Source organism: Pseudophryne corroboree, chromosome 7 (assembly GCF_028390025.1).
Source record: "Pseudophryne corroboree isolate aPseCor3 chromosome 7, aPseCor3.hap2, whole genome shotgun sequence".
NCBI classification, from domain to species: domain Eukaryota; kingdom Metazoa; phylum Chordata; class Amphibia; order Anura; family Myobatrachidae; genus Pseudophryne; species Pseudophryne corroboree.
Window position 1 is genome coordinate 308432874 of NC_086450.1, and position 15346 is coordinate 308448219.

A 15346-nucleotide genomic window follows, 5' to 3' on the forward strand; every position below is an offset into this window, starting at 1 on the left:
GCAAGTGGCAAAAGCAGACGCACATTTATTTTTCAGTCTGGTTACTAAAATGTGGAGAAACTTGTAGATAATGAATAGTGGTTTCTGGAGATCTTTATCAAACTAAACTGTATATCCAACAGCACAGTAGATTGTTTTATTTTATATAATTTAATTCTTATAGTTTTGATAAATGTTTTTAGCGGAGAAATGGCTAAAATTACTGTGGGACATTGAATGTCACTAGTACACAAATGTTCCTACACTGCTTTCCATCATGTCTCATCACCAGGCTGAGTGTGTTGAGTCTTCTAAAATATGGCTGACAAAGACATTGAAAATCTAGAATGACTTATTTTGGTGAATTTGCTTACCATTGTCTGTGACAGATTTTGAACAAATTCAGCCAGCGTGGAGTTTTTTAATACTTTGAACACAGTGTATTTAACTTTTTCTTCATCGTACATGTCATTCCCCTGGTGTCCACAGAACTGGTCCTCTGCCACTATCTGATAAAATTAAACATAAAGGTCACAATTATTAAAGTATTTTACCAAAAAGTAATAGTGAGTCCCTACACTTTCAAGTATGTTCTGGATACATCACTATCAGTTGTGTCCAAACCACATACAAAAATACAAAACTAAGACATCAAACAATATAATTAAACAAGCTTAATAGAGGCAAATTGCGTAAGTTTTGACAGATCTCAGAAAGACTGGAGATTTAAGAGACTCCAGTAGGTTGTTCCAGAAAAAGAGTTTCGGTATTAGAACTCAAAACACCAAAGCTCCGTTCTGTATTTAGGAATGATTACAAGCTTCTGGAAATAGATCTTAGATGATATGTCCTGTTAGATACAGAAGAAAGGAGCCAGATTAGGTATTAACTTTATCTAGAAGATTTTGAAGACAACTGGCAAAGTAGATTCTATTTCTAGACCCTAGAGAAAGTCAGTCTACATCAGATAGCTTATGATGGTTGGGTTTGTGTTAGAAAAGCAAAACAAAAAGGCAGACTGATTCCTATTTTAATAAATTTCAATAATGTCTAACACTAACTGAAGGGGGTGTTCAACTTTTACTACACATGGTCCTTTATTTTTCTGCCTTTCCTATATGTCATCTAGCCATAAATTTATATCAACCAAAGTGAGCAATTCATTTTAAAAAGCAGGTCGGTGGACACAGGAACTAGAAACATTCCATCTGAATGTTGCTGCAGAAACATCCTTCTGGATATAGCACTAATGAACTACACCCATGTTTATGCGTTACCAAATAGTGTTCTTTATTAGTGTAAAATCTACAGGCATTGTACTCCATTCTCAGCTGCTCTAGATTGTGACCAGTATAGGTTTAAAGCACTCCTGGAAAGTAGAGCTGGTTCTAGAGAACTAGAAAATTAAGAGGTGTATAGAAGTAGACCAGTGGAGTTTCCCTACTACAACCAATCAGCTTTTAGCTATCATTTTGTAGAATGTACTTGATAATTGCTACCTTAAAAGCTCATTAATTGCTATGGGCAAACCCTCCACTGGTCTACTTTTCAATGATTGATATATCCTAAATGTGTGTGGTAATGTGATAAGCCAGATACTAGCAAACAATATTGATAAAAGTAATAAACACAAATTAAACTGGGTGTGTAAACAAAACAAATTTTACTAGAAGTGGTGTGTTCCTTTCTTTCATATTTTATTTGTAATCCTGTACATATTTGATAGATTAAGTTAATTTTTTACAATAATAAATTAAGACCATCAGGAAAGGATAAATATCTTATGATGCCTCCCATCAGTAGTAAAGTTCAGTTAAGAGATATTGTCACAAAAAGCAGCAATTCCCAGCTACACATAATAGCAGACATAGCGGACTAACCTGTACTTGCATGTACAGGTGAGCTTCCTGCCGTTCCTTTCTTTTCTGAGCTTCTATCCGCTTCTCTTCCTGTAGCCGCTCAACAAGCTGCTGGGGAATATCATGATCTGTGACCGCTTGTAAAACCTCATCTAAAATAAAATCAAAAATCTAGATAAAACTGTATCCTTGCAACCGTTCCAATGCGTTGCAAACACAAACATAAATAGATGGAATGTTATCTACCAGTATGACTTGCTGCCACTTCTACCGCTCAGTTGCCAAACAGTCAAATTGCATACTTGCATTTCCCATAGTACCACTCCAACAACTTTATGTATGTACAGAGATAGGAGGGTATCTAATTATAGGATATCCAAAAGACAACTGCTCTGCCGAAGGCTATCCAATTAACCCCAATAAGGAACCTGCTGCTTATCGGGGATTTTCTTTCTCCTGAGACTAAATCAAATCCCTGAAAGTAGCATGCTGTGGCCGGCTAAAACACACAGGTTTCACTGAACCTGTATGTTTCCGTGAGAAAATGCGCACCAAATGTTTTATCGAGTGTTAACTGGACACCCCCCCCCCCACCACCAAAGTTTTGGTTAATAATAGGATTTCAAATACCTACCGGTAAATCCTTTTCTCATAGTCCATAAGGGATATTGTGGACAGATTAGTACGATGGGGTATAGATGAGTCCAAAGGAGCCAGTGCACTTAAAATTTCTTCAACTGGGTGTACTGGCTCCTCCAGGTCAGTTATAGGTAAGTGTGCCCGAAGGAGAATGATCTACTTGAGAGAAGGAACATAACAATAAGTGTGGTGAGATTTACACACCAGCACACCATAACATGCCTGGGCCAGCAACAGCTGGCAACAGGAACAGCAACAGCTGAACAGGTAACACAACGGAGAACCTGCAGAAAGTCCCCCGCACAGAGGCGGGCGCCCAATATCCCTTATGAACAAAGAGAAAAGGATTTACCGGTAGGTATTTAAAAACGAGTTTTATGGTAAGAACTTACCTTTGTTAAAACTCTTTCTGCGAGGTACACTGGGCTCCACAAGGAATGGACAATGGGGTGTAGAGTAGGATCTTGATCCGAGGCACCAACAGGCTCAAAGCTTTGACTGTTCCCAGAATGCATAGCGCCGCCTCCTATATCACCCCGCCTCCCTGCACAGGATCTCAGTTTTTAGTTAACCAGCCCAATGCAGTAGCAGGAAGAGAGACGACAACGGTTAGTAGCCACAACACCGCATTCTAACAGGAGACGTGTCAGCGGCTAATGCCATACCAACCCAAAGAAGCTAAGTGCGTCAGGGTGGGCGCCTTGTGGAGCCCAGTGTACCTCGCAGAAAGTTTTAACAAAGGTAAGTTCTTACCATGAAACTCGTTTTCTGCTGCGGGGTACACTGGGCTCCACAAGGAATGGACAATGGGGATGTCCTAATGCAGTTCCTTATGGGAGGGGACGCACTGTAGTGGGCACAAGAACCCGGCGTCCAAAGGAAGCATCCTGGGAAGCGGCAGTATCGAAGGCATAGAACCTTATGAACGTGTTCACAGAGGACCACGTAGCCGCCTTGCACAATTGTTCAAGGGTCGCACCACGTTGGGCCGCCCAAGAAGGTCCAACAGACCGAGTAGAATGGGCCTTAATGTGATCAGGAGCAGAGAGACCAGCCTTCACATAAGCATGTGCAATCACCATTCTAATCCATCTGGCCAGAGTTTGCTTGTGAGCAGGCCAGCCTCAACAAAGAGAGAGAATCAGATTTCCTAATAGGAGCAGTTCTCTTCACATAGATACGGCGAGCCCGTACGACATCCAGCACCGCGCCACAACCTCTTAGACTGGCATCTGTCGTCAACAGTACCCAGTCGAATATCCAGAACGGACGGCCCCTCTTAGGGCTGCCTGGAGCAGCCCCTCTGTTAAGTGCCTGCTACTGCAGCACCAACTACAAAACTGAGATCCTGTGCAGGGAGGCGGGGTGATATAGGAAGCGGCGCTATGCATTCTGGGAACAATCAAAGCTTTGAGCCTGTTGGTGCCTCGGATCAAGATCCTACTCTACACCCCATTGTCCATTCCTTGTGGAGCCCAGTGTACCCCGCAACAGAAATCCTATTTTCTCTAGCATCCATAAGGGATATTGGGGACACATTAGTATGATGGGGATGTCCCAAAGCTTCCAGAACGAGCGGGAACGTGCAGAGACATCTGCAGCACCGCCTGCCAAACTGGGTATCCTCTTTGGCCAAGGTATCAAACGTGTAGAACTTCACAAAGTTGTTCTTCCCCGACCAGGTAGCAGCTCGGCATAGTTGCAGGGACGAGACTCCACGGGGAGCCATCCAGGAAGACCCCACTGATCTCGTAAAGTGGGCCTTCAGAAACTGTGGAACAGGTAAGGCTGCCGACACATAGGCCTGTTGGATAGTAAGCTGAATCCAGCAATAGACTGCATTGAAGCAGGGCAACCCTTTTTCTGCGCATCATATAGCACGAACAAGGAATTTGTTTTTCTGATCTGAGCCGTCCTCTTGACAGATTTTCAAGGTTCGCACTGCATCCAATGCCTCCGGAGGAGTAGAGGTGCCAGAACTGTACGGAATCACAATGGGTTGATTCAAGTGAAATGCGGAGACCATCTTCAGCAGGAACCGCTGCCTAGTCCAGAATGCTGCTCTATTCTCATAAAAGACCAAGTAGGGACTTTTACATAAGGGCCCCAATTCTGAGACACGTCTAGCAGAAGCCAGGGCCAGTAACATCACTGTCTTCCACGAGGTACTTGTCTTCTACAGCCATCAGAGTTTCAAACCAGGAGGACTGTAAAAAGCATAACACCACATCTAAATCCCAAGGTGCCGTAGGCGGCACAAACGGAGGTTGTATGTGAAGCACCCTTTGCAAGAAGGTCTCAACTTCTGGCAGGATAGCCAACTTCTTCTGAAAGAAGATGGAAAGAGCTGAAATCTGGACCTTAAGGGATCCAAGATGTAAGCCTTTATCTACTCCAGTTTGCAGAAAACCAAGGAATCTTCCCAAGTGGAATTCTGCAGACAGACATGTGCGTTCCTCGCACCAAGAGACATACCTCCGCCAGATATGATGATAGTGTTTTGACGTCACAGGTTTTCTGACTTGCAGCATAGTGGCAATGACCTTTTTGGAAAGCCCTTTGTGAGCTATGATGTTCTGCTCAACTTCCATGCCGTCAAATGAAGCCACCGTAAGTCCGAGTAGACCAACGGGCTTTGCTGAAGATCTCTTCTTAGCGGTAGAGGCCAAGGGTCCTCTGCAGACATGTCCTGAAGAGCCGTGTACCACGCTCTTTGGGGGCAATCAAGATTGCTTGCACTCCTTGATGCCTGATCCGCTTGAGCACCCTTGGGATCAACGGAATCGGAGGAAATCGGTAGACCAGCTGGTAAGGCCAAGGCGATGTCAGCGCATCCACTGCGCTCGCCTGAGGGTCCCTGGTTCGCGAGCAATAGCAGCGAAGCTTCTTGTTGAGGCGAGAGGCCATCATGTCGATCTGTGGGCAGCCCCACCTGTCGATTACCTGTTAAGACACCTGAGGGTGTTGTCCCCACTCCCCTGGATGGGGAAGTCCGCTTCCCAGTTGTCCACTCCCGGAATGAAGACTGCGGACAGTGCTCTTGCATGTCTTTCTGCCCAGAAGAGTATTCTTGACACTTATCACATGCAGACTCTGCTTTTTGTCCCTCGTCGATTGATGTACGCCACAGCTGTGACGTTGTCCGACTGAACCTGGATCGCCCGATCCTGGAGCATAGTGGAGGCCTGAATCAGAGTATTGTAGATGGCCCGAAGTTCCAGGACGTTGATTGGAAGTAGGGCCTCCTGGGCAGTCCACCTGCCCTGGAACTGCGCCCCCTGGGTGACAGCTCCCCATCCTCTCAAACTCGCGTCCGTCGTGAGGAGAATCCTATCCTGAATCCCAAAGTGTCGACCTTCCAGCAGGTTGGAAGACTGTAGCCACCACAGGAGTGACATACTGGCCTGGGGTGACAGCTGAATCATCCCGTGCATCCGAAGATGGGAACCGGACCACTTGTTCAGGATGTCCAATTAGAAAGGTCTGGCATGAAACCTTCCAAACTATCGCCTCGTACGAGACCACCATCTTTTCCAACAAGTTTATGCAAAGATGAATGGATACTTGAACAGGTCAGAGAACCATGCGAACCATTTATTAAAGTGTTCTCACTTTGTCCTCTGGGAGGAACACTTTGTGCTACCATATCCAGTAGCATCCCCAGAAACAGGATCCGTTGAGATGGTTCCAGTTGGGACTTCTGCAGATTGAGGATCTATCCGTGGCGAGTCAGAAGTTGGATAGTGCGATCTATGTAGAACAATAGAAGCTCCCTGGAACTCGCTTTCATCAGGTCGTCCAGGTATGGAATTACGTTGACCCCCTGGACCCTGAGCTGAAACATCATTTCCGCCATCCCCTTCGTGAACACCCTCGGAGCTGTAGGCAGGCCGAAGGGTAACACCTGAAACTGGTAGTGATCGTTCAGTAGGGCGAACCGCAGATAGGCCTGATGAGGAGGCCAAATGGGGATATGGAGGTAAGCGTCCTTGATATCCAGAAACACTATGAAATCCTGTTGCTCTAGGCCCGCGATCACTGCTCTCAAAGATTCCATTTTGAATTTGAAAACCTTCAGGTAAGGATTCAAGGACTTCAGATTCAGAATGGGTCTCCCAGACCCGTCTGGTTTTGGTACAATGAACAGACTGGAGTAGTAACCCTGTCCTTGTTGTTGCAGGGGTACTGGAACAATGACCTGGGACTGGACCAACTTGTTTACGGCCAGAAGTAGCGTACCACGCATATTTTTCAAATCTGGTAAGCCTGATTTGAAAAATCGTTAGGGAGGAGCACCATCGAACTCCAGCTTGTAACCCTGAGAGATAAGGTCCCTTACCCAAGCATCTTGGCAGGAACCGTCCCAGATGTGGCTGTAGTGACGTAACCGAGCTCCCACCACGGGATCCCCTCGGGGTGGATGGGCACCGCCATGCTGAAGTCTTTGTGGAAGCTGAACAGGTGCTCTGTTCCTGGGAGCCGGGAACGGCTGTATTCTTAGGCTTACCTCTGGTGCATCTAGCTGTGTTGGAGGCCCCCCTGGCCCTAGATCGAAATCTGTAGGACAGAGCAGACGGGCCCGGGTAGGCACGTCTAGCAGGCGGAGCTCCGGAAGGGAGAAACGTGGATTTCCCAGCAGTAGCTTTGGAGATCCATGCCTCCAATTCACCTCCAAAGAGCCAGTCACCTGCGAAGGGAAGAGATTCCACATTACATTTGGAGTCAGCAATCCACTGATGCAACCATATGGCTCTGCTGTGGTCCTAGCATTAATATTGCCAATCTCTTTAAGGGAATCCCTACCCGTGTCCTGAATGTGATTTAGGAAAGTTACAGTAGTAACTAAGGTCATATCACCCGAAAGACCGTCCTGAATTTGAGTAGCCCAGGAATGAATGGCATGTGTCATCCAGCAACCTGCAATGACCGGTCTTTGAGCGACACCTGCAACAGTGTATATAGATTTCAGAGTGGTCTCAATTTTCCTATCTGCCGGGTTCTTTACCATGATGGAGCCCGGAGCAGGAAGTACCGCCTTTTTAGAAAGGCGAGAGACATACGTCTACTGCTGGAGATTCTATCCAGAATTTCCTGCCTCCAGGCAAAAACCGTTTGGACACCTGATATTTTTTTATCTGGATTTTTCCAGGCTATTTTAAATAAATCATCCAACTCCTTGAAGTCAGGAAATGTGGGGGGGAGAGAGTGTTTAGCAGCTAGATTTGCCACTGCTTGATGCAGTTCCTGAGTTTAATTGGCATTTGCAGTGACTTGAGATGACATATAAGACATCATAGTTTTGATAGACCCCAGCCAGAAGGGCTCTGGACTCTACCCCACATTGTGATCAGCATTTTGTGATGACCGACTACACTGCTCGCATGATATTCAGCCAGATGAGATAGGGGAAAATCTAGCATTACATACACTGCATAACTTCTGTTTTACCATTGTGAAGAGGAAAAACCGGTATAATACATATACAACACAGCCTGAACCACAATACAAGCCTGCCCTATTGCATGTGAGAGGACACACCGGGGAGAGGACACCAGCGCACCCAACGTTGCACAGCCCCAGTGAGGCTGTCAGCGTTTCACATATAAACAGTGAGACTAACGAAAAATCCCTCAGAGGGATGATATTTGTGCACAATATAGCGGCTTTCCCCCTCTTCAGCTGGTACCAGTGATCCAGTATGTGACCGTTATGGAGGAGCTGTGTGAGGCTGCTGCTTAAGCAGAGAAAGGCGCCAAAAAGCCGCTGAGCCCGCTCTGATGTAGCTCCGCCCCCCGCTATGGCGCCGGAGCTACTGTGTAATCTTTATACTGGCCATGTCTCCTAAGTGTATGTAGCCTCACATAAATGCTTGGTACAAAGTATTTAGCAAGTCTCACGCAGGGCCATAGCGGGTCCTCACCCGCGCTTCTGCCGCACCGTGAACCGGGGGACTCCCATAGCGGGTTCCCTGGTGTGTACTCACCACCGATCACCTTCAGGCAACGTTAGGGGTGTGCGGCATGCTGCGTCAGCCAAGGCAACATCCCCCGCTGAACAAACAGCCCCTCAGGACGGTGGTTCTGCACCTCAAGAGTCCGGTGACCGTCCCCACCTAACTCCCACGGTGCAGGTATGCTGTTGCCCAAACAGCATACTGAAAGAAATAAAAGTTTAAAAGAAATTGAAAAAAAAACAAAAAAAAAAACCTCTGGAGTTTACAGTGTGCGCATCCTCTCCGGAGGGCACTTTTTTCTAAACTGACCTGCAGGAGGAGGCATAGAGGGGAGGAGCCAGCACACCCAGTTGAAGAAATTTAAAGTGCACTGCTCCTTTGGGACCGGTCTATAACCCATCATACTAATCTGTCCTTAATATCCCTTATGGATTCTAGAGAAATTTTAATACACCAAATGAACATTATTACATTAGTCTAATGCAGCTATGTACAACTGTATTGTTCTCAACTATACGCTATGGAAGGTAACGCAAACTAGAAATCAAATGTACATACAACAAAATGCTTCACTTTCACATTACGTCCCCAACATTAATGTTTCAAACACGTAGAGCCAAAATGCTTTTATTTTGGGTGCTTGAAATCTCTATGCTGGTGGGAAAAAGACATGGCTGAGGGTTGGTTACATACAACCATTTATAACGGAAACTATTTTATTTTTAGTATTAGGGTATGTAATCAACTGTTAATGGACTTTGAGTTTTCTTTATTGGAAAAGTAAGAGACCTAAACTACACCCTTTAACTTAACAGAAGGAAAATAATTATATAGTGCACCACTCAAGCAGATTTGAAGACACTTACTAAGCTTGGATTCCCTGATATAAACCAGCATGTAAGCATTTGTACAATGCCGTACAGATAAGTCATCATCATGGCCTCCATAATTATGCTCAATAGCTTCCTCCTTTGTACATCTTGAGACAACGTCATCATCAAATTTACACCACTGGAGAAAGAAGAAATACATCTCAAAGATAGGAATAACCAAAGCATGTCAAGTGATTGGCGCCAAAACACTGGCCACACCGACATTTTCCTATAACATTTAACATTGGATGCTATAGCTTAGCATAGCTATTACGTCCATTCCTGCTTACTGCATCACCAAAACATACTGTATCACTCTTTTTCCAAAATTACAGTGACAACTGCCCATCGAGGTTTGGCAGCTTCAGATATGCAATACACTTCTTTATAAAGAAAATATTATGAGGCTATTTTTTGGCTACCAAGTTCTCTGTAAATAAGAATGACTGAAGTAACCTAACGCTAAACAGGCGCAAGCAAGACTACAATGAATCAAAACAAGTTTCAAGACCAGGCATAACACATTTCATGTAAGTTGCAAATCTGAATAGAAAGTAAATTAACATACTGTAAGTGTAAACTATTACTCGGGCTCTGACATTGTTTTGCCTGACTTTAGTATTCTGATGCTTCACATAAAATATTTTATCTGACAAATATTTCCTATCAGATTTTCTTACATTATATATTAGGACCTATTTTTAAAGGTCTGTGTAACACTAGAAGGTTGCCCACTTATCCAGAGAACACTTGTAATAAAGGACAAGGCAAGGATGGCTGGTTTAAACCACCTTCATTTAAGCAAAATGGGTTTAAAAAAACAAAAACTGTTGTTTATGTTATTATACTGTGACTACAGTCATAGCGCCACGAATAAAAAAAAAAAAAAAAGCTTATACTAGGAAATTTGTGTTTTTATTCAAAATGTTAAATGGCTCCATAATTATGCTCATTGCTAATGCTTATCTCCTCCTTTTTAGTGTGTGTTTCTATGAAAGTGATTTTGCATTTTACATTTTGTATTATTTCATTATAATATGTAATAAGTAAGACTAACATTAACTTGTTCTTATTTTCAAATTCATTTCTGAGTGTACTTTGTATGTATTAATATGTTTAGTCTAACATTTATTCAGTTGGAAAAATAAGCTGTAAAAAAATGGTTTTATTGAAAGAAAGAAATCAAGTTAAAGCCTAATAACATTATTAATATTAGAAAGCATTAAACCATGGTTGATCAAGGTATTTTTTAATAAACAATTACATTTTTTTTCATTAAACATTAATGTAAAAAAAAAAAAAAAAAAACTAGTTAAGAAAAAAAATTGTTTAAAAAAAAAAATGTTTTTCTTTTAAACTGATTTTTTTAGCCAACCCTGGGACTAGGCCACTGCAGCCAAAAGAGGCGCTTAAGTCTGCATAAATGTGTATTTTTCAAGGTAATGTTCAAATGCTGCCCCACAAATACCTTGCCTATCTTCTGAATACAAAAGAAAATCACAAGTAATGCGACTGTAGCTAAACTTTAGGGGGCCTAATCAATATTTGGGGCATAACCATCAAAAACACCAATTTTTGGGGGATACCTGCAAATAGGTTACCACCACAATGTTCCTCCATTTTCGACAGTAGCCACAGGGTTAACCCCTATGGCGGTTGCAAAGCCATCAGAATTAAGAAGTTTGGCCCCCACAGACTATGCCATCTGAAGATGTAGCCTTTGGTCAAAAATTCTCAACTATAAAGAGAGGGATCCCCCGCAACCCTCCTTGGCAATGGCTGCTGCACGTGCATGGTCAGTAGACCGCACATGCACTGGCACTGGAGTCCCTATAGATTAGTGAAAATACTGCTGATGTGGTCACTTCACTCCAAACACATAGCAGGAATGGCTGTCCCTGCTTGTGAATATTGGGGCAGATGTATTAACCTGGAGAACGCATAAGGAAGTGATAAACCAGTGATATGTGCAAGGTGATAAAGGCACCAGCCAATCAGCTCCAATATGTAAATTAACAGTTAGGATCTGATTGGATGGTGCCTTTATCATCTTGCACATATCACTGGCTTATCACTTCCTTATGCCTTCTCCAGGTTAATACATCTGCCCCTATGATCCTTAACACATCTGCATGGCACTTATTTCTTATAGGTACAAACAGCGGCTATAAGATATTACAATTATCAAAAACCTGATAATTAATACATAAATCCCTAAGTGTTTAAACTGTGAAAAATACAAAGAAACACTATTTGTCTCAGACAAGATAAACAAATATATTATATGATCTTAGTTACGAAGTTCTAAAATATGTCAAGAAACTTAAGTTCAGTGATTAAGTCAATTGGAAAGTTATCACCACCAAGTATTTCCTAGTTATTATGAGAATCTTAGACAACAATTTAACAAGAGGGAACCAATGGCAGCACGGGGAAAAACCAGGTTATTTTTTAAAGAGTTGTGAAGATACAATAAAATATTACATAAGTGTTACTCCACCACTATGCTAGTATAGTGTAGTTTTATTCAACTGCAAGTGAAAACATTACTGTGGGCTGCCATGTAGAATAAATTACCGATGATTTAAAGCAGCAGTATTTTTATTCATTAACTACCTTTCCATTGCCTTTATCATCCTGATCACATACGTCACTGTATATGCCTCCAGTAGTTATCTATTTCAGAGAAAAAACAATAATTTAGGAGAATATTTGCAGGACGTGGGCTGCAGACTGCCCTCAGTAAATAAGCAGTTTTACCCTTCATGTTCACTAAGTAGCCTTCAAAATCATGATATAGATACCTTAACTGCAGAAACAAATGTTAAAATAGACTGCATAAAGAATTAAACACATTCAGTTGGACTGCTGCTTTAAATTGATTAACTCTTACAGGTCCTGGGCAGTATTGTACACCACTAAGCTAACAATAACCAAAATATTAAAAAAAACTCCCTCTCATAAAGCAATTAGTTCTAGAACACCATGATTCCAAACTTTTAAGTCACCTTAGTCCCCTAGATTGGGTAAACACATACTTTGCCTTCTCCTTTGGGATTCAAATAAACAACATAATGCCCTCCATGGTTGTCCCCACTGTGCACCAATACGGCATGTAGTATGTAGTTTGCAGGATCCTTAACATCAGGCTTTTGCAGGAATTCATCCAGGGGTAATTGCTCTGGAAACTCAAACCTGACAAAACAACAAAGGATTAATCCCAAGCAATGACGCAAACCCGACAAACTTACGGCGTAGAACCGCGAGTACCTCTTCTGATTTTTGGGAACTTGATCAATGTAATTATACATGTACATTCTCTACACTCGAACGCCTCATACAATTTCCACATACTCAACAGTCGAAAATAATATTAAAGAGGGGAAAGTTGAAGCCATCATGTTCTTAAGGTCATGATGGCTCACCCAGTGAACCTGCACATGCCGCAATTCAGAAATCTATAATATAGAAACAAAATGAACTTTGCATAATATTTTAGATTGGTCTAGACCAACCTTACCATACTCATGGATTACATAGGTTATGCATATCCTCCAACATGACCCATTTCATTAGGTACAAAAAGCTCTGTTCCTGGATTTCCTTGACGGTGGTGGCTCCAGAGGTGAGGCTGTAGCATAGTACAAAATTCAGATAGGGGGGCCACACCAACTGCCACTGGTGTGGCTCCCCTATTTGAAATTTGGACTGTGCTGCAGCCCCAGGAAATCCAGGAACAGAGCATTTTGTACCTAATGGAAGGAGTCATGTTGGAGGATATGGTTCCGTGGCTGGTGAAGTCAGACAGCAACCGAACCTGTGTACTTCATGAGTGTCCCGGTTTAAAGGCATATTATGGCAAGCCTAGTTATAGACCACAACAAACAATAAAAATGATGCAGCCTTCATCTCCTGATACAAGCAGTACTAAGATATGTTCTAGGATCTCAGACATTGCTAAATCTTTCTTAATTACCTTAAATCATATTACCTGGACATTACTATATTGTATGGAGCATACATAAAACAAATACACAGAACTAGTATAAATTGGGCCCTGCCAAGTTAATTCTTTGTTGTTTGGAGCCAACATCTCAAGATGTCCGCTGCCCATTGCAACCGACTCTCCTTCAAGAAATCTTCCCATGTACCTCTAGGACACGTCCTGTGAAAGCACTGAGTAATGCAAGGTGTATTAATTACCTGTCATTGATTTTGATATTTTGATCGGTCTGAGGATCATACATGAATCGCATTAGTTGAAGATGTAGGACAGGTGGTAATGTAACAAATTTTACACCTTTTTCTGCCTCCTACACAAAAAAACAAATAAAAAAACAAACACTAGAATTACATAATAAAAAAGGAGCATTATTGTCTTTCCTTTTTTTTTTTTTTTAAATATGGCGTTTATATTAAAATAAGGTCACAAAGCTAAAGATTCCTTGTCAAAAAGAAAGACCCGGCAGGTTTTGGGCATAAACATGTCAGTTCGGTGGGTTGTGGCATGTCTAGCATGGATATTAGAAGAACTAGTGGAAAAAGTAGTTATATGCAACATTCACTATATGTATTTACCTGCAAACCATGTTCCCCAGCATCATACTTGTTATCACCATCTAGCTGTTCCACTGCTACATAGTCAATAAAGGACTCAAAGACTGCAGAAAATGAAAGAAAACATATTACAACTATGACCCAACAAGCTTATCTGTAGTAGTCGTTTCTGAGCTCTGATTTACACACACTCAGAAAGCCAAATAAAATCTATGCTGTGCTGGATGATTGATACAGAGGGCAAACAGTGAATGGATGTAACAGATCTTGACCAGCAATCACTTTCAGTGCAAACTAAACTATTATAAACTGGCTGATCATAATATGGACCAATACAAAGCTTGGCCTAAAAAAAACTTCACAAAGCATGCCAGGGAGCATGGGAAACTTGAAGTATATTTTTATGCCATCCATTAAGGAAATATATGAATCCACATCCCATGTATTACAGCTACACTAGAACGGCAGACTTCATCTGCCTGAAATCTGTATGTACAGATGCTTGTTTACCCATCAGACTGATACTGCAACCACATTAACAGGGCAACTTGTGATCATTCTCGAAACATTTCTCATTCCTGAAGCAGCAGATGCTGGCCAGCTTCCACTTTACAGCATGGAAAGCAATACTACCCACCAACAGTTTTGACAGCCAAATTGATGGGACAATGTCAGTATGCTTAATTACGGACCAAAAGGTGCAGCTCATACTCCTTTACACCTGGGAGCCGATCTGGTACATAAGTACTTTTATATTCCAAGTTGTATGAATTAGCTTTAGCTAATATTTGCCCATTAGTCACTTGCATACAGTATATCTTTCATTACATATGTTAGAATAGCCATTTCTACAAAACAAGCCTAAAATGAGTACTCTTACACAAATTTACAGCAGAATGCTTTTCTTTTTAAACCTAAAACTAGACATATGCCTTAGTGTAATAGCCTAAGGGGATTCGGTCTCTATTTTTAAAGCGACAATGTAAGAAGGAAAAAGCAGGCTGGGTTGACTTTTAAATTACTGCTTTAAAAATACACGCAGATGCACCAAAATCGTGCCCGTATCCCGTAGGCAATTACATAAAGCCCATAGTGGAACATCTATCAATGGGTGATTTTGTCCAGTTGCTACATTATCATAAATACATTATTTCTCAAACTTACATTGCTTGTGTAGCAAAATCACAAGCAATGCTTACATGCTAGCCACTTGTTACTGGCACTAACCTACAGCCCCCTAGAGAACAAACCAGCAACATCCATTAAATGCGCTGTTAAAGAGTGCATGCAGAACTTCTACCAGGAAAATTAGCTCTGTACTAGTTTAAGCTTAGCTTAGGCTGAAAAAAAAATAAAAAAAAAAATATATATATACACAGGTTGAGTATCCCTTATCCAAAATGCTTGGGACCAGAGGTATTTTGGATATCGGATTATTCCGTATTTTGGAATAATTGCATACCATAATGAGATATCATGGCAATGGG

General features: G+C 42.1%; 1 protein-coding gene across 3 annotated transcripts in view; it reads right to left on the reverse strand.

Annotated features, from left to right (window-relative positions):
- Window positions 1–15346, reverse strand: part of USP7 (ubiquitin specific peptidase 7) — a 309008-nt gene that overhangs the window by 115962 nt on the left and 177700 nt on the right. For 2 of the 3 annotated variants that reach the window (XM_063934274.1, XM_063934273.1), the window contains 7 exons: window positions 13881–13963; window positions 13506–13615; window positions 12341–12497; window positions 11919–11978; window positions 9297–9441; window positions 1860–1990; window positions 354–488 (listed from right to left, as the gene is read on the reverse strand). In XM_063934274.1, the coding sequence (XP_063790344.1) occupies window positions 354–488; window positions 1860–1990; window positions 9297–9441; window positions 11919–11978; window positions 12341–12497; window positions 13506–13615; window positions 13881–13963 (821 nt within the window). The remainder of the gene's footprint in view (window positions 1–353; window positions 489–1859; window positions 1991–9296; window positions 9442–11918; window positions 11979–12340; window positions 12498–13505; window positions 13616–13880; window positions 13964–15346) is intronic. The other variant, XM_063934275.1, reaches the window with a different exon arrangement.